The sequence below is a fragment of the Schistocerca cancellata genome, chromosome 9 (genome assembly GCF_023864275.1).
Source record: "Schistocerca cancellata isolate TAMUIC-IGC-003103 chromosome 9, iqSchCanc2.1, whole genome shotgun sequence".
NCBI lineage: Eukaryota > Metazoa > Arthropoda > Insecta > Orthoptera > Acrididae > Schistocerca > Schistocerca cancellata.
Window position 1 is genome coordinate 175,823,402 of NC_064634.1, and position 23,097 is coordinate 175,846,498.

A 23,097-nucleotide genomic window follows, 5' to 3' on the forward strand; every position below is an offset into this window, starting at 1 on the left:
AAATATGTGTAAGCTACAGAGAAAGACGGGTAATACACAACATATGCAGGAGCCAAAAGGGAATAGTAAGCGTGGAAGACCAAGAACGAAATGCTCGGATTAGGGTTGGGTTGTTTGGAGGAGGAGACCAGACAGCGAGGTCATCGGTCTCATCGGATTAGGGAAGAACGGGGAAGGAAGTCGGCCGTGCCCTTTCAAAGGAACCATGCCGGCATTTGTCTGGAGCGATTGAGGGAAATCACGGAAAACCTAAATCAGGATGGCCGGATGCGGGATTGAACCGTCGTCCTCCCGAATGCGAGTCCAGTGTGCTAGCCATTGCGCCACTTCGCTCGGTGCTCTGATTAAAAAGGGTGTAAGGCAGGAATGTAGCTTTGACTCCTACTGCTCAATCTCTACATCAAAGAAGCAATGACGGAAAGAAAAGAAAGGCACAAGAATGGGATTGAAATTCAAGCTAAAAGGACATCAAAGATAAAATTCGCTGATAACATTGCTATCCTCAGTGAAAGTGAAGAAAAATTACAGGATCTGTTGCATGGAATGAACAGTCTAATAAGTACAGAATACAGACTGAGAGTAAACAGGAAAAGACAAAAATAATGAGACTTAGCGGAAACAAGAATGGCACGACTCTTAACACAAAAAAAGGAAACCACTAAGTAGACGAAGATAAGGAATTCTGCTACCTTGGAAGCAAAGTTACCCATAACGGACGAAGCAAAGTGGACATAAAAAGCAGACTAGCACATGCAAAGAGGGCATTCCCGGCCAAGAGAAGTCTACTGGTATGAAACATTGGCCATAATCTGAGGAGGAAATTTTTGAGATTGGGCGTTTGGAGTAAAGAATTGTGTGATAGTGAATCGTGGAAAATGGGAAAACTGTAACAGAAGAGAATCGAAGCATTTGAGATGCCGTGCTAAAGAAGAATATTGAAAATTAGGTGCACTGAGAGGATAAGGAATAAGGAGGCTCTCCGCAGAATCTCCGAGGAAAGGAATATGTGAAAAATACTGAAAAGAAAAAGCGACGTCTGTTATGACATCAAGGAATAACTTCCATGGTACTAGAGGGAGCTGTAGAGGATAAAAACTGTAGTGGCCGGCAAAGACTGGACTATATCTAACAAATAATTCAAGACGTAGGGTGCAAGTACTGCTCTGAGATGAAAAGGTTGGAGCAGGAGAAGAATTTATGGCAGTTTGTATCAAACCATTCAGGAAAAAAAAAAAAGAAGAAGAAGATTCGTGTCTAATTCTTAACTTTTGAAACTAGATTTTTCAACTTCTAATGAACCTTCACCAACTTTGCGAAACTCTCTGTTGGTGGTAAACCATCCAAAACAATTATACGACTACTTTAAAAATGCCTACAAAAGGAAACTATACCACGGACAAATTTAAAGTAACGCCGTAATGTTATTTCCACGCAACAGAAATAAAAGTTCACCGATATCAACGCCATCTGTGTGAGAGGGCGAGGACTTTTCACCTCGCCTTCGTAGGCTTCACTGTGGACGACAGCAATCGCGTTAATAACAGTTATTAACCGCAAATCTTCGCCCGCCTGCAAAAGCCGACACACAGTGCAGCTGGCGACGATTAACAGAAATTGCCGTTCTCTGGAAGCAGATCGCGGCGCTCCAAGTTGCCCGCGGGCTGTCTTTCATGCTATTTGGCTTTTATCCTCGGGAGGGGAACCGCTTTCGCAGAAGCGTTACGGTTCTGCCGGATTATCGACCACGTAAAAAGAGCCGGAAAAGACTCGGGGCAAAAGGAGAAGTGCAAGTGGTTATGGAAATTAACGGCTTGAAACCTAGACGGCGCGACCGAAGTATTACGGGTAGTTCCCCATCAACGCGATAGGAAGATAAAAAATGCCATCCTCTTAGCCAAAACAGGAACGAAAATTGCGCCTAAATCAAAGTAATCGCATTAAAGTTCATGAGAGGGAATTAGCTCTTACGTTATCGTGTATCGATGGACGCCAAGCTGTACCGATTTATTCCTACGGTCGACATTGTGTAGCGCGCCCGTTAACTCGGGGAAATCGTGATGTAAGGTTCCAGTAACACGTGCTATTAATTTGCTTCCGATAATGTGCACCAACAGAAAAAAGCTGCGTACGACGGATGAAGGAGAAAGTTAGCAGCTCTAAACAAATATGTTAAGTTTTTGGCAACAGCACACCCTTCGCTGAACAAGTGCGTTACACAAGTAACTACTGTGATGCAAGAAATAAAGATTTGTTATGTACGATAAATGTCGTTAAATTTGGACGAAACCACTACACACTGATTTGCTGAAGAAGGATGTGGTACAACGTCAACAAAAATAGTGTCACATGCTGAGGGAGAATTGACGTCTTCAACAAAGGTAATCACAAAAGTTGCACAGACAAATATAGATAAATGGAAGACAAATGCGAAGAAATTGTGGACAACAGAGAAAATACTTCAACTGTTGGTGAATAATGCAAAGAACGACAAACGACTTTAAAATGCATTTATTTTAGAGCCATAACTAGATTCGGGCGTTCATGCTCATCTTCAGACGTCTAACGTTTCAAGTTACATAACTGTTGTTAACAGCAGCATGTCGTCAACTCTAGCACTGCACAAGAATATTTGAGCATTTAGTGCCACTTCCATGCTGAAAAAAGCACTGTTATGCGTGTATGTATTTCGATATAATGCGACAAAGTAGTATGCACATGCACTATGTGATCAAAGGTATCCGAACACCTGGCTGAAAATGACTTAAAAGTTCGTGGCGCCCTCCATCGGTAATGCTGGAATTCAGTTTGGTATTGGCCCACCCTTAGCCTTGATGACAGCTTCCACTCTCGGAGGCATACGTTCAATCAGGTGCTGGAGGGTTTCTTGGGGAATGGCAGCCCATTCTTTACGGAGTGCTGCACTGAGGAGAGGTATCGATGTCGGTCAGTGAGCCATGGCATGAAGTCGGCGTTCCAAAACATACCAGAGGTGTTCTTTAGGATTCAGGTCAAGATTCTGTGCAGGTCAGTCCATTACAGAGATGTTATTGTCGTGTAACCACTCAGCCATAGGTCGTGGATTATGAACAGGTACACGATCGTGTTGAAAGATGCATTCGCCATCCCCCAATTGCTCTTCAACAGTTGGAAGCAAGAAGGTGCTTAAAACATCAATATAGGCCCGTTCTGTGATTGTGACCACAAAACAACAAGGGGTCAAAGCCCTCTCCATGAAAAACGCGACCACACCGTAACATCACCGCCTCCGAAATTTACTGTTGGCACTACACACGCTGGTAGATGACGTTCACCGGGCATTCGCCATATCCACACCCTGCCAACGGATCGCCACATTGTGTACCGTGATTCGACACTCCACACAACCTTTTTCCACAGTTCAATCGTCCAATGTTTACCCTCCTTACACCAAGCGAGGTGTCGTTAGGCATTTACTGGCGTGACGTGTGGCTTATGAACAGCCGCTCGACTATGAAATCCATGTTTTCTCACCTCCCACCTAAATGTCATAGTACTTGCAGTGTATCCTGATGCAGTTTGGAGTTCCTGTGCGATGGTGTGGATAGATGTCTGCCTATCACTTATTACGACCCTCTTTTTAACAGTTGGCGGTCTCTGTCAGTCAACAGACGAGGTCAGCCTGTACGCTTTTGTGCTGTACGTGTCCCTTCACGTTTCCACTTCACTGTCACATCGGAGATAGTAGACCTAGGGATGTTTAGGAGCGTGGAACTATCGCAGACAGACGTTTGATACCAGTGACACCCAATCACCTGACCACGTTCGAAATCTTGAGTTTCGCGGAGCGCCCCATTCTGCTCTCTCACGATGTCTAATGACTACTGAGGTCGCTGACATGGAGTATCTGGTAATAAGTGGCAGCACAATGCACCTAACATGATAAACGTATGTTTCTGGGGGTGTCCGGATACATTTGATAAAATAGTGTATGTTCCAGTGAACGGTGATTAAGCTTGCCATGGTCCTTGCAAGCTTCCTTGGCAATGTACAAGTTGTGCACTTTAAATAGCACAGCACACTTTAAAAATATCGCTGTGACACCTAAAATAGCTTTAGAATATTCATCGCGTCAGTCTGTAATTCATACATGTGTTTTACACTCAATGTTTTCATTTGCTAAGAGAATTCACTAAGCAAAGATATTACGTTCTTAGTGACCAAAGACATAAACCAAGCAAAGGAAGTATGTTGAAGATGCAACATGTTAAAAATAGAAGAAGCTTTTACTCTAAGACTGAACTTAATGATTTTATAATTTGCTGACTTTCTTCTAAACCAATTGGTAGCAGAATTTTAATAATACAGTATAAAACTGTCATACGGCGTGCTGTAATTTATCACATATGTGCACACATATGTCTATCTCTTGTACAGAAATTCTGATAATAATTAGCGTTTATAAGTCAATAGAAGGCAACACAAAATTAAAAAGGTAGTGGATCGGAAGTGATCATCATAATCACTCAATATTAGAGTTCTTACTTCTTAAGTAATAGAACCCAGTACGTTGTCCTCGATGGTGAGTGTTCATCGGAGGTGAGGGTATGATCTGGAGTGCCCCAGGGAAGTGTGGTAGGTTCTATCTACATAAATAATCTCTTGGATAGGCTGGATAGCAATGTGCTGCTGTTTGCTGATGATGCTGTGGCGTACGGGAAGGTGTCGTCGTTGAGTGACTGTAGGAGGATACAAGATGACTTGGACAGGATTTGTGATTGGTGTAAAGAATGGCAGCGAACTCTAAATATAGATAAATGTAAATTAATGCAGATGAATAGGAAAAAGAATGCCGTAATCTTTGAATACTCCATTAGTAGTGTAGCGCTTGACACAGTCACGTCGATTAAATATTTGGGCGTAACACTGCAGAGCGATATGAAGTGGGACAAGCATGTAATGGCAGTTGTGGGGAAGGCAGATAACCGTCTTCGGTTCATTGGTAGAATTTTGGTAAGATGTGGTTCATCTGTAAAGGAGACCGCTTATAAAACACTAATACGACCTATTCTTGAGTACTGCTCTAGCGTTTGGGATCCCTTATCAGGTCGGTTTGAGGGAGGACCTTGAAGCAATTCAGAGGCGGGCTGCTAGATTTGTTACTGGTAGGTTTGATCAACACGCGAGTGTTACGGAAATGCTTCAGGAACTCGGGTGGGAGTCTCTGGAGGAAAGAAGGCGTTCTTTTCGTGAATCGCTACTGAGGAAATGTAGAGAACCAGCATTTGAGGCTGACTGCAGTACAGTTTTACTGCCGCCAACTTATATTTCGCGGAAATACCACAAAGATAAGATAAGAGAGATTAGAGCTCGTAGAGAGGCATATAGGCAGTAATGTTTCCCTCGTTCTGTTTGGGAGTGGATTAGGGAGAGAAGATGCTAGTTGTGGTATGAGGTACCCTCCGCCAGGCACCGTATGGTGGATTGCGGAGTATGTATGTAGATGTAGATGTAGAGTTTGGATATAATTAATTTCATGTTGACATCATAAACAGACGTTTTCAAATATGAAAGTTCTGATTATTTTTCACACATGTTAAGGACTAAACACACGTGTTATTGGGGTATTATTAACTATTTAATGTACAGATTTAGGTTTCTGCTTCTTTTCTTCTATTGTAGTTGTCATGAGGCTGCGTGATGCAGATGTCGTTCTATTGCAGTGAGGAGGCAATGGCGTATTCCTCAAGAAAAGAAAGAAATATAGCAACATGTGACTTTACAAGAAGTAGGATTGTGGAGCGAGAGGCGGTGGTGAGTGCTTTGGCAGCTCTTAGCGGCCGGCTAACCAGATAAGGAATGAAAGTACTCGTGGGCAGGTGGATGGAAATGTGATGCGGCGATTTTCCCGAGCATGCGCATTTGGTTTAAGTGTGGTATGACTTAATGATAATTAAGGTGGATAAAATGAAAGATGAATATCACATTTTTAACGAAATTGCGTTACAGTATCGGCAAACGTAAGGTAATAAAACTAGGTACACCAGAAAAGTAGTGGCGATGGAACGAGCTCTTTGCAGTTTCAAGCATAATTCTAAGATAAATATGACTTACTTTGTGTTCTTGCATGGGGGAAGCCTCGTCAAGAGAGGTCCACCGCATGAGCGTCTAGGGAAGTGATTCCAGTGGTGGTTTCCCGTTGCCTTCCACTGATGATGATGAAAGGATAATGAGGACAACACAACACACGGGCCCTGAGCGGAGAAAATCTCCGACCCAGCCCCTTGGCGTCACAGACCGCCGCGCTAACCACTCAGCGGACAGATAAATATGAAGAAAGTTACAATTTCTTTAATTACCATAGATTAGAAAATTAATGATGAGTGAAACACTTGACGTTTCATTGAAAGTTGACAACGTCACTAAACACCACAAGAAGCTACTTTTCAAATTGTGTATACAGGACGTTAAATACGAATTTATAAAAAGTTGATATGCAAACACACAGTATGAAGGAAGCTTTTTACAGTCTAATATGCTTTAATTGTGTATATGATCATTAGTAAACTCGAATAAAGTCACCATGAAAATGAGAATGATAATGAATAAAATAAATATATGAAACACATTCTAACTAAAGAGCATAAGGATACACGTTTTAAAAACTGGCCGTATACGTATTTATGATTTTTCGTAATTTCTCTTCACATGGTAAGGTAGTATAAAGGAATGCGTTGAGAATTTCGTTGATAGTTTGTTTAATATTGTGTTGTTTTTTTCGATGAAAGGTCGCAAAATGACCACAATAATTGTATCAGCATAAGCGACCCTTGTGATATCATAACGAGTCAAGCCAATAAATTTGGCTATGCATTTCCCATATCGATAGTTACTTAGAAATTAAACTAATGGAAACTCAAGGATCAAAATCTTCAAATGGCTCTGAGCACTATGGGACTTGACTTCTGAGGTCATCAGTCCCCTAGAACTTAGAACTAGTTAAACCTAACTAACCTGAGGACATCACACACATCGATGCCCGAGGCAGGACTCGAACCTGCGACCGTAGCGGTGGCGCGGTTCCAGACTGCAGCGCCTAGCACCGCCCGGCCACCCGCCCGGCGAAACTCAAGGAAGCTCAAGTGAAATGGTTCTAAGGAAAATATGAAGAAATCGAAAAACAAATGGTTGTTGGAAGGACGGATTCAGCATACAAAATAGCCAAAATAACTTTCGAAAAATTTTTGGAAACGACGTCAACAATAAGAGAGCAAAAGGAAACTCTCAGTTAAACGCATAGGAGGTAGAAAATAGGAAGCAACAGTGCATCGACAGCCTCTGAAGGGGGAGAAATTGTTAGCAAACATGATGTAAGATAAAATGTGTGTCACTTCTGAGCGCTTAGAGGTTACAATAGTAGATCCAAAGCTTAGAGATTTTGAACACTTGGGATCGTTCAAGGCAGAAGGTACAGATAACGGGCAACCATAAGATTATTCAGCGTGGTGGAACTGAAGACATACAGGCTTTCGAAACAATATTTTTCCCTGTACGCAAAAGACAACTGAAGTAGATAAATGGGATAACTCTTGTAGAGTCTCTCGGCAGATCAAGCATCCCAGTTGTTAACCAGAGTACGCTGCCTGACAAAAGTAAAGCTCTCAGACAGGGAGCAGGAAACGAAATGAGAATTCGCGTGTTAAGATGAAATGTGATTTATTTCACGGAATCGAGCCGAAGTTAAAAAGCACTAGGCAGTATGAGCGCACTTCTCAGTATGACGCTGCACTCCCTCTGGGGTAGATGTATACACTGATTCCATTGGGAAGGGTGTCGTCATGTGTGTGTGTGTTGTTTGGGATCTTGTGGGCGATCAACGACGAGGTTATCAGCGCCCTAACAATGATTAAAGCAAATGAATAAGCATAAGAACGAAAACTGGCACACTAAATGACCTGTGCATCGTGTCCTGAGGCAAGACGACCCACAGCTGACGTAACCGATACTTGATAACGTGGATATTGGCACAGGGACAGAGTGAGCTGATCCGACACATGTTCTGTAGCAGACAGAATTGGGGATATTGATGGTCACGGTAGTACCAAATTATAATGCAAACAGTTCATAGAGAAATCTGCCAAGTGTCGACGAGAAGTAGCTATTTTGAAAAATGGCAGACCGATACTGTTGCGTGGTGATAGATAAGAAACGAGGAGGCAGTATGTCAGTGACGTATGGCTATGATTTCAAAGTTATCTCGTGTAGTATCTTATTGGAGAATATCATTATTTTTTTGTTAGTTAGCGTCTTTTGGAAGGAGGAACTATTATTGTTATGGACACAAAATATTTTTGCAAGTGATGTACGTACACTCTTTAAGACCAGGAAGTTTAATACTTCGTCTATAAACATGAAAGTAATTGCGTTCGTTCTTGTTAGTACACTTTTTCATTACACGCAGGCCACAGAAATACACTACTGGCCATTAAAATTGCTACACCAAGAAGAAATGCAGATGATAAACGGGTATTCATTGGACAAACATATTATACTAGAACTGACATGTGACTACATTTTCACGCAATTTGGGTGGATAGATCCTGAGAAATCAATACCCAGAAGAACCACCTCTGGCCCTAATAACGGCCTTGGTACACCTGGACATTGAGTCAAACAGAGCTTGGATGGCGTGTACAGGTACAGCTGCCCATGCAGCTTCAACACGATACCACAGTTCATCAAGAGTAGTGATTGGCGTATTGTGACGAGCCAGTTGCTCGGCCACCATTGACCAGACGTCTTCAATTGGTGAGAGATCTGGAGAATGTGCTGGCCAGGGCAGTAGTCGAACATTTTCTGTATCCAGAAAGTCCCGTACAGGATCTGCAACATGCGGTCGTGCATTATCCTGCTGAAATGTAGGGTTTCGCAGGGATCGAATGAAGGGTAGAGCCACGGGTCGTAACACATCTGAAATGTAACGTCCACTGTTCAAAGTGCCGTCAATGCGAACAAGAGATGACCGAGACGTGTAACCATTGGCACCCCTTACCTTCACGTCGGGTGATACGCCAGTATGGCGATGACGAATACATGCTTCCAATGTGCGTTCACCGCGATGTCGCCAAACACGGATGCGACCGTCATGATGATGTAAACAGAACCTGGATTCATCCGAAAAAATGACGTTTTGCCATTCGTGCACCCTGGTTCGTCGTTGAGTACACCATCGCAGGCGCTCCTGTCTGTGATGCAGCGTCAAGGGTAACCGCAGCCATGGTCTCCGAGCTGATAGTCCATGCTGCTGCAAACGTCGTCGAACTGTTCGTGCAGATGGTTGTTGTCTTGCAAACTTCCCCATCTGTTGGCTCAGGGATCGAGACGTGGCTGCACGATCCGTTACAGCCATGCGGATAAGATGCCTCTCATCTCGAGTGCTAGTGATACGAGGCCGTTGGGATCCAGCACGGCGTTCCGTATTACCCTCTTGAATCCACCGGTTCCATATTCTGCTAACAGTCATTGGATCTCGACCAATGTGAGCAGCAATGTCGCGATACGATAAACCGCAATCGCGATAGGCTACAATCCGACCTTTATCAAAGTCGGAAACGTGATGGTACGCATTTCTCCTCCTTACACGAGGCATAACAACAACGTTTCACCAGGCAACGCCGGTCCACTGCTGTTTGTGTATGAGAAATCGGTTGGAAATTTTCCTCATGTCAGCATGTTGTAGGTGTCGCCACCGGCTCCTACCTTGTGTGAATATTCTGAAAAGCTAATCATTTGCATATCACAGCATCTTCTTGTTGTCGGTTAAATTTCGCGTCTGTAGCACGTCATCTTCGTGGTGTAGCAATTTTAATGGCCAGTAGTGTAATATCTATGCGCTTTTGTACTCAGTACTTTATATACTGAAAGTAACTGGAGTTTAAGTCTTTAAAAGTAACGTGAAAATAATTTAGTCTGTCTACGCAATAAACGAATCTCGTGACGTTAAGCGTCTCTACCTACGTGCGCATAAAGTATGAATTAGACACCACAAAAATAGATTCAACACTGCAAAATATCCACCATAAATCAGTAATGTTTTTAAGGTTTAATATCTTTTTACTTTTACACCAAAATAAACTGAGAATTTATTATTTAACTTAAGCCTTGAGCCAAGGCGGTATCGATTCTGGACTTTTTACTTACATCATTTCTATGCCTTTTGTAGAAAAATATTTGTGATAGATCTCAGACCTCCTGTGGAATGATACTATAACTGTCTGTACGCTTTAGTTTGCGCTATTTCATAAATAATTGCTGAAAATTACAATTTCCCCGTAATGGCGGACAACAAGGAGACCAGCTATGTTGTGTTCGTCTCTGCAGCAGCGTGTGCTAAAAATGTCTAAAAGTCTAGAACGTGGCAAATAGGAATTACATTTCTGAAAATTAAAACATGTAATCACATTTACTGCTAAGTCTATTTCAAAACAAATTAAATTTAACAGAATAACAAATCTGAGAACAGCAGTTCACTATTACTCAAATCGAATACATCAGACAATAGCAGGCGAATAAAACGACAATATCAATAGAGCAAAACTAACAGAACTCCGAGTGATAATCTTATCGCACGATTATATGTAGTAATCAGCTTTTACATGGTGGGTGCTTCTATACACATCCTTGTCTTAGTCTTAAGCAATCATAAACGAAATATTTATGAAATGTACACAATTACAGATTTCATCACTGTTTCTAGTTTCGGAGTAATGAGTAACCACACATACATGAAATGTTTGTCGTGGGAATTCCACAGGCATATCTGACGCACAGTGTACACTTGACTGCCATAGTTCGTTACGATGTTACACGATCACAATGCTTTCATGACGATTAAATATCCATTATGAAAAGGTTAGATTTAGTTTCACAGCTTGAATTATCGCTACTAAAGGCTGTAAGTTATTAAACCAATCCATGTAGCTTAGATTTAATCTCATTAACTATTCTGTTGAGTATTATAAGAGTTTATGCAGCTTTAAAGTGCCTTTGTTTTATGGAGAGGAGGTCCAAGTACGTAAGATTTAACCATTAAACGTCAGCATCACTAACATTTCTCATATTATGTCAAAAAAGTATGAAATTTCACAAGTGCTTTTCCTACGCAGTTAAATGTTTCTGATTTGGACGAAATGTTTACAACCTTCTTTCAATTTAATATTTGCCCAGCATTATTCAAAGCAAAATCTCTAATGGTCTTGATGATGGTCTTCGACGTCTGCCGCTAGCGACGCCGTGGTTGTAGTCTGGATCATACGCCGTGTTGATCTCGGAGTGTGGTTGATGGAAAGCCGGGCATGAATGGTAGGTCGAACCCGGTACCCTGTCAGACGACTGCTCAGTTGCTGCCGCCGGTGTGTTGTGGTGTCGTACAATGGGACTGACATTGCCATGGACGCACATATCCACCATGAAAACCGTCAACATGGGATTAGACATTTCGTGCTTCTGACGTTACACGTTACGGAGAGAACGCCTTATAATTAGTTGACGTTATTGTTGCAAGACCAGTTTTGAAGCTTCTGTTCACTGGCGCTCCAAACAGCAAGAATTTCGCGTGAATGTTGGTCGCTGTGGATTGCGCTACGTTGATATACATCTTTCCGTAAACGCATCTTTCTCGTTATAGGTAATTGTCGCTGCTCTCGTCTGCTCGCTGTTACTACGCATCCTGCCAGCATTAGCGTTGCGCTTGTACACTGTATTAGAGAGTGTCAACCGTTAACGAACATGCGTATTGTTGTCTGCGATAAATATCTGCAATTCTACATACATTGGCTACATTTTTGCGGTACATCACAAACTGTTAATATACACTCCTGGAAATTGAAATAAGAACACCGTGAATTCATTGTCCCAGGAAGGGGAAACTTTATTGACACATTCCTGGGGTCAGATACATCACATGATCACACTGACAGAACCACAGGCACATAGACACAGGCAACAGAGCATGCACAATGTCGCCACTAGTACAGTGTATATCCACCTTTCGCAGCAATGCAGGCTGCTATTCTCCCATGGAGACGATCGTAGAGATGCTGGATGTAGTCCTGTGGAACGGCTTGCCATGCCATTTCCACCTGGCGCCTCAGTTGGACCAGCGTTAGTGCTGGACGTGCAGACCGCGTGAGACGACGCTTCATCCAGTCCCAAACATGCTCAATGGGGGACAGATCCGGAGATCTTGCTGGCCAGGGTAGTTGACTTACACCTTCTAGAGCACGTTGGGTGGCACGGGATACATGCGGACGTGCATTGTCCTGTTGGAACAGCAAGTTCCCTTGCCGGTCTAGGAATGGTAGAACGATGGGTTCGATGACGGTTTGGATGTACCGTGCACTATTCAGTGTCCCCTCGACGATCACCAGTGGTGTACGGCCAGTGTAGGAGATCGCTCCCCACACCATGATGCCGGGTGTTGGCCCTGTGTGCCTCGGTCGTATGCAGTCCTGATTGTGGCGCTCACCTGCACGGCGCCAAACACGCATACGACCATCATTGGCACCAAGGCAGAAGCGACTCTCATCGCTGAAGACGACACGTCTCCATTCGTCCCTCCATTCACGCCTGTCGCGACACCACTGGAGGCGGGCTGCACGATGTTGGGGCGTGAGCGGAAGACGGCCTAAGGGTGTGCGGGACCGTAGCCCAGCTTCATGGAGACGGTTGCGAATGGTCCTCGCCGGTACCCCAGGAGCAACAGTGTCCCTAATTTGCTGGGAAGTGGCGGTGCGGTCCCCTACGGCACTGTGTAGGATCCTACGGTCTTGGCGTGCATCCGTGCGTCGCTGCGGTCCGGTCCCAGGTCGACGGGCACGTGCACCTTCCGCCGACCACTGGCGACAACATCAGTGTATTGTGGAGACGTAACGCCCCACGTGTTGAGCAATTCGGCGGTACGTCCACCCGGCCTCCCGCATGCCCACTATACGCCCTCGCTCAAAGTCCAACTGCACATACGGTTCACGTCCACGCTGTCGCGGCATGCTACCAGTGTTAAAGACTGCGATGGAGCTCCGTATGCCACGGCAAACTGGCTGACACTGACGGCGGCGGTGCACAAATGCTGCGCAGCTAGCGCCATTCGACGGCCAACACCGCGGTTCCTGGTGTGTCCGCTGTGCCGTGCCTGTGATCATTGCTTGTACAGCCCTCTCGCAGTGTCCGGAGCAAGTATGGTGGGTCTGACACACCGTTGTCAATGTGTTCTTTTTTCCATTTCCAGGAGTGTAGTATAGTCTTACGTACACGCATATATCACTTCACAGTCTGGTTTTACGAGCAACAGACTGTGTTGACATCGTAACGTCCAACACCAAATACCTGTTGCCACAGTTAGTGTCTCTGACACGCTTTATGATGGAAGTCCTAGTTAGATGACACACTGTTAAAAATGGTTCTGAGCACTATGGGACTTAACTGCTGTGGTCATCAGTCCCCTAGAACTTAGAACTACTTAAACCTAACTAACCTAACGACACCACACACATCCATGCCCGGGGTAGGATTCGAATCTGCGACCGTAGCGGTCGCGTGGTTCCCGACTGTAGCGCCTAGAACCGCTCGGCCACTGCGGCTGGCTGACACACTGTTATATAGCTTTGTATTTCTTCATCGCTTTGTCTTGGCTTAAGGACTTATTCTTCGCATATAGAATATGTCATACATCGTTCACAGTTCTGCATGTTACCTGATGCATACATATTTCCTTATTTCTTTCCCATTTGCCATATCTTTGAACACAGGAATGCTAAGTCCTAACCACAGATACTGGCTTGACTTGATAATAGCGAAATTGAAAAAATCTTTATCGTTTTAACCGTTATGTTTTAAGGATGGCAATGCATGGCAGGCAGTTTTCCTGGATTTGTACGTGGATGGTGAAAATTATTTGTGGGCGACGTTGGTGTAGGAGCTGGCCCGTTACAACCAGCAAAATTAAGTAAGGGAAAATTACTCAAACAGCTAAAGAAATCATTCAATTAAAAACAGGAGAAAAATAATAAAGTAAATAATTAGTTATAATAGGAATTGGCTGCTCCTTACAAATCAACTTAATAGCATCAAGTTGATTTTTAAGGAGCAGCCGTGTTACGAATCAGGGCATAAACTATTTCATCAGGCTGAAATAAAATAGAAGATGGCTATAAGAAAAGTCATTGGTAAGGTCCACCATTTACTGATGCAACTGTAGTGTTTGTTTCTAGACCTGGTGAATCTCCACGTCCCAATAGCGAGTGTTACTGATTATCGTTCAAAGTATTTTCTGAGTGCACCTTGTTTCGGATTATAAAGTTCTGGCGAACGTACATGTTTGCATAAACACTCTTGAATCCCGTTTGACCTAAATTTGGCCTAGAATGCCTTTTTCAGACATTTCTCGCGTCTCGCAAGTTTCAGAAATTTGTGTTGCCCACAATGCGGGTTCTCCCTGAATGTGAGATCGAATGAAATGTACTCGTTGCCTATCACTGCATGTTTTGGGCTATATATTTTTAAAATTACGTACAAAAACTACAGAAAGTACAGATTTTTGGTCATCCGTAAATGGCTGAAATTGAGTCCTCTTTTATTAGGCTTTCATCCACTGCCGATTCTGACTTTGGAGGCAAAGCTCCCTCAACCGAAGTGTGTTGCATCGGGTGGTGACTATAACTGTGCGGAAGACAGATGTTTTGTTGCATCTGACCACAAGGTAAGTTCCAAGCGTTCTGCTGCATTTATTCGCACGGATAGTTTCATATGTTTTGTTGTTTCAGTTCGCTCGGTAAAGTGCGTTGCCATATCTGTCAATGAATGCCGAACGAACGTTCGCACTCTCACTATTATCATTCATAGAACAATTAGCTGTGTCTACACACTCTGGAGCATGCCGCTGCCAAACTGTTGCGTTAATTTTGTTTCTGAACACTGCGTCACCTGACGAAGGTGTTGCAGAACTCAGATTTACAATGTGGTTATCTAAGTTTTCATGCGTTATGCGTTGGATCGCATTTTTGACTTGGGTTTCAACGTGATCAATTATTTCGTTATCTTTAGCCTGCAACCACTGCTTAAAGCTATCATCACGTTTCTTAAATTCTTCCTCATATTTACTTTCTACACTTTCATTAGCTTCAATAGCTTAATTATCAAACCTTCCGGTGATGTCTGCTACATTCTCCTTTATATTTAATTGCTCAGTTAGCAGTGCAGTTACTTTGCAGACAAAGTTTGCACAAGTTGTGGCAAATCTTTGTATGCTACTCTAATTCCTTTAATTTCCTCTAGGGTTTTATTTTCGCGTTCGTCCAATAAACGAACACGTTCTTTGTCTCTTTCGGCTGGTAACAATTCGCGTTCTTAGCCCCTCTCTTGTAATTTACGTAAGAGCTCAGCGAAAAGATCGGCTATGGATGAACCAATGGCCACATTCGGTAATCTATCAGTCTCCCTATGATCACTTCGCTTTGTAGGTGTAGTATCTCTAGTGATTTCCGTCGTATTGCTGCTGCCAAAATACGATGCACCTATTTCACTTATCATTTCGGATTCTGGCCGATAACCGGCATCCGTAAGTTCTACCAAACTTTCAGATTCGTTTCAATATCATATAAGCCTTGGCTAGCTTGCTGCTCTACTTGCTTTCTCAATTTAACTATTTTAGTCACACGAGTCACAGCAAGTCTTCGCAGTACATACAAAAATAAAAAATGCAATAAAAACCTACACAAAAAGTATCACAAGAAACACATATATAAATGAATCAGTGTTATTGACTGAAATATATCACTACCCTTACCGTAGTTCTGCTGTGCATCCACAATTAGTTATTTCTCGAAAGTGAGAAATTATATACTGCCGACCTCACATTCACCTTGAGCTTTTTGTTTGAGATATACAGTCATAAACTTCCAGGTAACTTTTTCCTAAAATCAGGGGCGATCTCTCTACCACATGTAACATGCAACAAATACACACATACAGTTAATTCACTGAAGTAGTTGGTTGTACAGCAATGTAGACAAGTATTTTCTGTGACACTTACTAAATGATTAGAAGAAATAACGTATTATTGCCCGTGCCTCTAATTTTATGGGCCGTACTTTTATAGTATATTGCTGGAAAATAATGCTATTTTTTGTTAGTGTTTTAGGATGAAAAACTTAGTGTTATGGACACAAAACGTTTTTGAAAGTTGTGCCGCTATAAATGTTTCAAGGCAGTGCACTCTTTAAAACAAAGTTTAATATTTCGTCTAGAAACGCGAAAGTAATTGTGTGGGTTCTTGTCAGTACAGTTTTGCATTACACGTAGGCCACAGAAATAATATCGATCCGCTTTAGTAGTCAGTACTTTATATACTGAAAGTAATTGGATCTTATGTCTTTAAAAGTATTCTGGCACAAGTGAAAATGATTTAGTCAGTCTTCACAAGAAAAACAATCTTGCAACGTTAAGCGCCTGTACCTACGTGCGTATGAAGTATTAATTAGACACCAAAAAAACAAGGTTTCAATACTGCAAAATATCCTCCATAAATCAGTAGCACGAACAGATTTAAATAATTTACCTTAAGCCTTGAGCCAAGCTGTTATCGATTCTGGATTTTTACTTACATCAGTTCCATACCTTTTGCAGAAACATATTTGTGATAGTCAGATATCAGAACTCCTGTGGAATGATAATATGACTGTCTGTACGTATTAGGTTGCGCTGTTTCATAAATAATTACAGAAAATTAAAATTTCCGCGTAATGGCGGACAACAAGGTGTTACGTTCGTTTCCGCAGCAGCGTTCGTTAAAAATGCTGAGAACTCAAGAATGTGACAAATGGGAACTACGTTTCTACAAATGAAAACATGTAACCACATTTACTGCTAGCTCTCTATTTCAGAATAAATCAAATTTAACAGAATAATAGACCTGAGAGCAGCAGTTTGCTGTTACATCAAGTACATTAGATCAGTAGCAAGCGAAAAAACGACAAGACAGTAGCAAGAAAGAGCAAATCGAGCAGAACTCCGAGCGATAGTCTTATGAAATGATTATATATACATTAAATGATAACAGGCACCGCTTACTTATTTGCTTCTTCTATACACATCCTTGTCATAGCCTTAATAATAACAAATGAAATATTTGATAAATGTATATAATTACAGATTCCATCGCTGTTTCAAATGTCAGAGAAATATTTCACTTTTAACAATAATCCATATAGTTTGTATATTTAATATTTTACTGTCAAACGTATCCATGGGGACGCTATACTCCCCACACAATGAGGCTAGCTGTAAGGGCGTTGTGCTTCTCCAGAACCTTGGAAGGCTGGAACCTCTCGTCAGGTCGCCTCCACACACGCTGTCGATGGTCATGAGAGGTAACGCAGAACCGCGCTTCGTAACTGAACACAATTCGACTACATTAATCAGCAGTCGGTGCTTCTCAGTAGGCCACCACTGCAAACGCAGACGTTTCTGTTGCGGTATTACGGCAGCCTACGCTTGGGGCATTAATTTCCTGCTGCTAGTCTCCGACTAATGGAGGAGGATGATACAAAATGTTATAGGCAGCCCATTTCCTTTTCTCGGGTGGCATGTGCTGATGTGAAGGGGATACAATGCACTCGGTGTAAAATACGGCGATCCTCCCCTGTGATGGTCAGATCTGGTGGTCGACCGGAGCCTTGACGAAGAGCCTGCCTGGTCTCAGTTCTAATTCTGTCCAACTCTGAGCTACCGTCAACTCCGAATACCCCACAATTCTGGGTACCTCCATCAAGTTGTAGTTCTAATATGATATCCAATATGTGTTTGCAGTTGACAGGCATTTTATCTTACATCACGTTCGCTGACGATTCCTCATCTTCGTAGAGGCTGATATGTACTCTTTCCTCTTATTGTCTACCTCCTATGCGTTTAACTGAGGATATCCTTTCACTCTCTTAATGTTGACGGCCTTTCCTTTAAATTTTCCGGAAGTTATTTTAACTGTTCTGTTTACTGAAGCCGTCCTTCTAACGACTTCTTGTTTTTCTATTTCTTTACATATTATGTGTTGCCGTTTCACCTTATCTTTCTTAAGTTTCTGTTGCCCGAGTTTCTGTTGCCTGAGTTTCTGTTGCTTGAGTTCCCATTGCTTCAGTTTCTGTTGCTTGAGTTCTTTCCATTGCTTGAGTTCCCATTGCTTGAATTCTGCTGCTTGAGTTCCCATTGCTTGAGTGTCTGATGCTTGAGTTCCCATTGCTTGAGTGTCTGATGCTTGAGTTCCTGTTGCTTTAGTTTCTGTTGCTTGAGTTTCTGTTGTTTGAGTTTCTGTTGCTTGAGTTTCTGTTGCTTGAGTTTCTGTTGCTTGAGTTCCCGTTGGTTGAGTGTCTGTTGCTTGAGTTCCCGTTGGTTGAGTGTCTGTTGCTTGAGTTCCCATTGCTTGGCTTCCCATTGCTTGAGTTTCCGTTACTTGAGTATCCGTTGCTTGAGTTCCCATTGCTTGAGTTTCTGTTGTTTGAGTTTCTGTTGCTTGAGTTCCCATTGTTTGAGTTTCTGTTACTTGAGTTCCCATTGCTTGAGTTTCCATTGCTCGAGTTTCTGTTGCTTGAGTTCCCATTGATTGAGTTTCTGTTGATTGAGTTCCTGTTGCTTGAGTTTCCATTGCTTGAGTTTCTGTTGATTGATTTCCCATTGCTTGTGTTCCCATTGATTGAGTTTCTGTTGCTTGGGTGTCTGTTGCCTGAGCCCCTGTTGTCTGAGTGTCTGTTGCTTGAGTGTCTGTTGCTTGAGTGTCTGTTGCTTGCGTGTCTGTTGCTTGAGTGTCTGTTGCTTGAGTGTCTGTTGCTTGAGTGTCTGTTGCTTGAGTGTCTGTTGCTTGAGTGTCTGTTGCTTGAGTGTCTGTTGCTTGAGTGTCTGTTGCTTGAGTGTCTGTTGATTTCATTTCTAAGTAACTTTCGGTGTGGGAAATGCACGACCTAATTTATTGGCTTGACTCTTTATGATATCATAAAGTGCGGTCATGTACCAGCGCTCTAAAGTCCATACATTACAGAACTGACACACAACCCTTTAAAGAAAGTGGGCAACGTAGCGAATAATACACAAATAAGAAAAATAACTGAATAAATCGAGTGGGATTAGTAATGTTGACAAAATCAGAGGAGTATAGTTTAAACCAAATAAATGTTTACTGAATACTACACATGCACAAATTGTGACATGACATAAATTGCAGTTTGAAGGGAAAGATAATTAAATAACAAACAGTGTATGTAGGGCAAGTATAGCATCGAAAACAGAAACGTGTGCGAGCAAATTTCATTGTGCTGCACATGACGTTACCAAAATTAACGGTAAACATTCAAAAACCGAAAGCTTTCTTTCCCACTCTCTGTCACGGCGTAAGCTAAAGTTCATTAACCTACACAAGCACTGTGAAAGCAGTACGAAGATCATAGATAAAGTTAAAATATCGTAATATCGTACAAAATGAATCACCGAAAACGTAATCAAATAGTGACATCCTATCATGTCTTGTGCATGCTTCGCTTTTTTTTGTTAGGCATCGTACTACACAGAAGCACGAGAGAAATATTAAAAAAGTATTTAGTAAAAATAAAAGCACCAGGGAGGTAGTTTAGACATCACACTTGATAATCATGACTCTTTCGTAGGATTTGTTGTCCTAGAAAGGACGTTCTACAATGTAAAGTGGTGCAAAAGATTGAAATCCTTTGAAAAAATAGGTATACGCTCGGTAAGTATGTAATTTGGTCACGAGCCAAGGACCATGGACCTTGCCGAGGTGGTCTGGCTTGAGTGCGTCTAGTATATAGTTTGCGGTAATGTAAGAGCAACCACATCGGAGCGCTATCTGCGGAGAGAACAGACGAAGGGGCAGTAGAGTTTGCAGTAATTACAGGAACATCGAGTTGAATGGTCGAGTGATGGGGCATGTCATATGGCCGACATGACCTTGCCATGGCTGTTATGCGTCCTGAGAGCTTGCAGCTCTACTGTGTGGTCAAATGATGGATTTCTTTTCAGTAAAATATTTCGGAAGTAGATGAGTCCCCCCATTCGTATCTCTAAGCGCTGGTAGGTGTGTGTGTGTTGGGGGGGGGGGGGGGGCGTTGTCAGGAGAACCTAACTGCCATTCTACGGGACAGAGCGAAGAATGTTATATCCCTTAATCGGACAGGTAGCTAGAGAATTAGTAAGAGGATGTATAGGTTAAAGTAAGAAATCGTATGAATTTGTGAAGTGAAGTAGAAGGAAGATAAAGTATTCTTCTCAAGGGAGTAAAGGATTGTTAATATTGAGTCCAATATGAGTAATGCAGGAGTGGATCTAATATTGAATAAGAAAACAGCACTACAGGTTAGCTAAAATGAGCCGCATAGTCAACGCATTACAGTAAATGCAAATCCATGACTAATCACACTGTTTCAATTTTATAAGACTACCAGCGCAGTAAATGATGAAGAGATTGAAAGACTGTGTGAAGCGAGGAAAGAAATTATTCAGCTAGTTAAGAAAGACGAAAATTCAATTGCGACGGTGCCCTGGAATTCGACAGAAGGAAAAGGAAGAGAAAGAAAAATAGTGGGAGAACATGGACTAGCTGAAAGGAATGAAACACGAAGCCACCTATAGAGTTTTGTTTGTACAGAGCGTAGTTTAACCATCGCTTAACGACTCGTTTAAGAATCATGTGTATGTGGTAAAGGTTTCTTATTACGTCTTCCTGAACTTTAATTCCCTTTCTAAATTTCTCCTTGTTTAGACTGCAACCCTCTCTCTCTCTCTTTTCTAAACTACCGCTTCCATTTACACTGAAGCTCTAAAGAAACTGGTGTAGGCATGCGCATTCAAATACAGAGATATTTAAACAGGTTGGTTCAAATGGCTCTGAGCACTATGGGACTCAACTGCTGTGGTCATAAGTCCCCTAGAACTTAGAACTACTTAAACCTAACTAACCTAAGGACAGCACACAACACCCAGCCATCACGAGGCAGAGAAAATCCCTGACCCCGCCGGGAATCGAACCCGGGAACCCGGGCGTGGGAAGCGAGAACGCTACCACACGACCACGAGATGCGGGCATTTAAACAGGCATAATACGACCCTGCGGTCGGCAACATCTATATAAGACAAGTGTCTAGCGCTGTTGTTAGGTCGGCTACTGCTGCTACAGTGACAGGTTATCAAGATTTAAGTGAGTTTCAGCGTTATGTTATAGTTGGCGCACGAGCCATGGGACATAGCAGCTCCCCTGTAGCGATGAAGTGGGGACTTTCCCGTACGATCATTTCACCAGTGTACTGTGAACATCAGGAATCCGGTAAAACATCAAGTGTATCGTGAATATCAGAAATCCGATAAAAACACCAAATCTTTGACATCGCTGCGGCCGGAAAAAGATTCTGCAAGAACGGGACCAACGACGACTGAAGAGAATCGTTCAACGTGACACAAGTGCAACCCTTACACAAATTGATGCAGATTTCAATGCTGTGCCATCAACAAGTGTCAGCGTGCGAACCACTCAACGAAACATCATCGATATGGACTATCGGAGTCGAAGGCCCACTCATATACCCTTGATGACTGCACCACATAAAGCTTTACGCCTTGCTTGGGTCCTTCAACACCGACATTGAACTGTAGATGACTGGAAACATGTTACCTGGTCGGTAGAGTCTCGCTTCTAATTATACCTGAGCGGATGGACGGGTATGGAGACAACCTCCTGAATCCATGGACCCGGAATGTCAGCAGGGGACTGTTCAAGCTGGTGGAGGCTCTGTAATGGTGTGGGACGTGTGCAATTGGAGTCCTATGGGACCTCTAATATGTGTAGATACGACTGTGACAGGTAACACGTACGTAAGCATGCTGTCTATGCCCTACAACCATTCATGTCCATTGTGCATTCTGACGGACTTGGGCAATTCCAGCAGGCCAATGCGACACCTCACACGTCCAGACTTGCTACAGAGTGGCTCCAGGAACACTTTTCTGTGTTTAAATACTTCCGCTGCCACCAAACACCCCAGATATGAACATTATTGATGTTGTGGACTGTCAAGGCAGCCAGTCCACAGTGACGGGTAGCCGATTGAAAGGCACGCATACACACACGCCGACTGGCGTGATTTCTGGAACGGGATAATTAGTGAATGCGATAAAGAAAAGAACGTAGCTACTAGAACACTTAACTTTTATGCATCCTTTGGTATACAGCAATCTTGATGATACAAGTGAGACTCATTAAGATACATGCAATGTTACAAATGGCGCCTTGCTAGGTCGTAGCCATTAACTTAGCTGAAGGCTATTGTAACTGTCTCTCGGCAAATGAGAGGAAGGCTTCGTACGTCTAGTCGCTAGCAATGTCGTCCGTACAACTGGGGCGAGTGCTAGTCCGCATCTCTAGACCTGCCATGTGGTGGCGCTAGGTCTGCAAGTACTGACAGTGGCGACACGCGGGTCCGACATGTACTAATGGACCGCGGCCGATTTAAGCTACCACCTAGCAAGTGTGGTGTCTGGCGGTGACACCACATTCCTCCCCCGCAAATCGGCGAACGGTCGTGTTATAAGGCTTCCGCCCGCCGTGGGGAGGGCCCCATGTTGACGTAGGCGATGAGGTGGGGAGCCTAACAACAGGCGAGGCTGTGCCACCCGCACCCGGCCATTCGGTCCGAGGGGAGCGAGGAAACGCCTGGAAACCTACTCCAGGGTGCACGTCAACATGCGGCGTATGCGCCCGTAAAGAGACAGGAGGGGCCGAAGGGTCGACCTCCATTGCGTCGGGGTATCCGACGCGCGATGACGCCATGTGGTCCGGAGCGAAGGACAGCTGGTCACGGGAAGCGATCGGCGGCGCGCGACCCAGGGAGGCGGCTGGCGGCTGCAGCGAAGCGTCCTCTGCGGGCTGCGCCGGCGGCGGCTGTGGCGGCGGCGCGACGCCATGGGGCAGAATGGAAGGCATCGTCGGTAACACCTGGGGATGAGGCGAGCCAGTAGATGGGTCCCCAGGGCGCTGACCGGACGGCTCCATCGCTGTAAGCAGACGGGGAGCGG

The 23,097-nt window shown here is 43.4% G+C and overlaps 1 protein-coding gene across 1 annotated transcript in view; it reads right to left on the reverse strand.

Moving 5' to 3' along the window:
• Positions 1–18,946, reverse strand: part of LOC126101270 (mucin-22-like) — a 153,412-nt gene extending 134,466 nt beyond the window's left edge. Inside the window, exon 1 of the mRNA XM_049911954.1 lies at positions 18,089–18,946. Within this exon, the coding sequence (XP_049767911.1) occupies positions 18,089–18,946 (858 nt within the window). The remainder of the gene's footprint in view (positions 1–18,088) is intronic.
• Between the last annotated feature and the right edge of the window lie 4,151 nt (positions 18,947–23,097).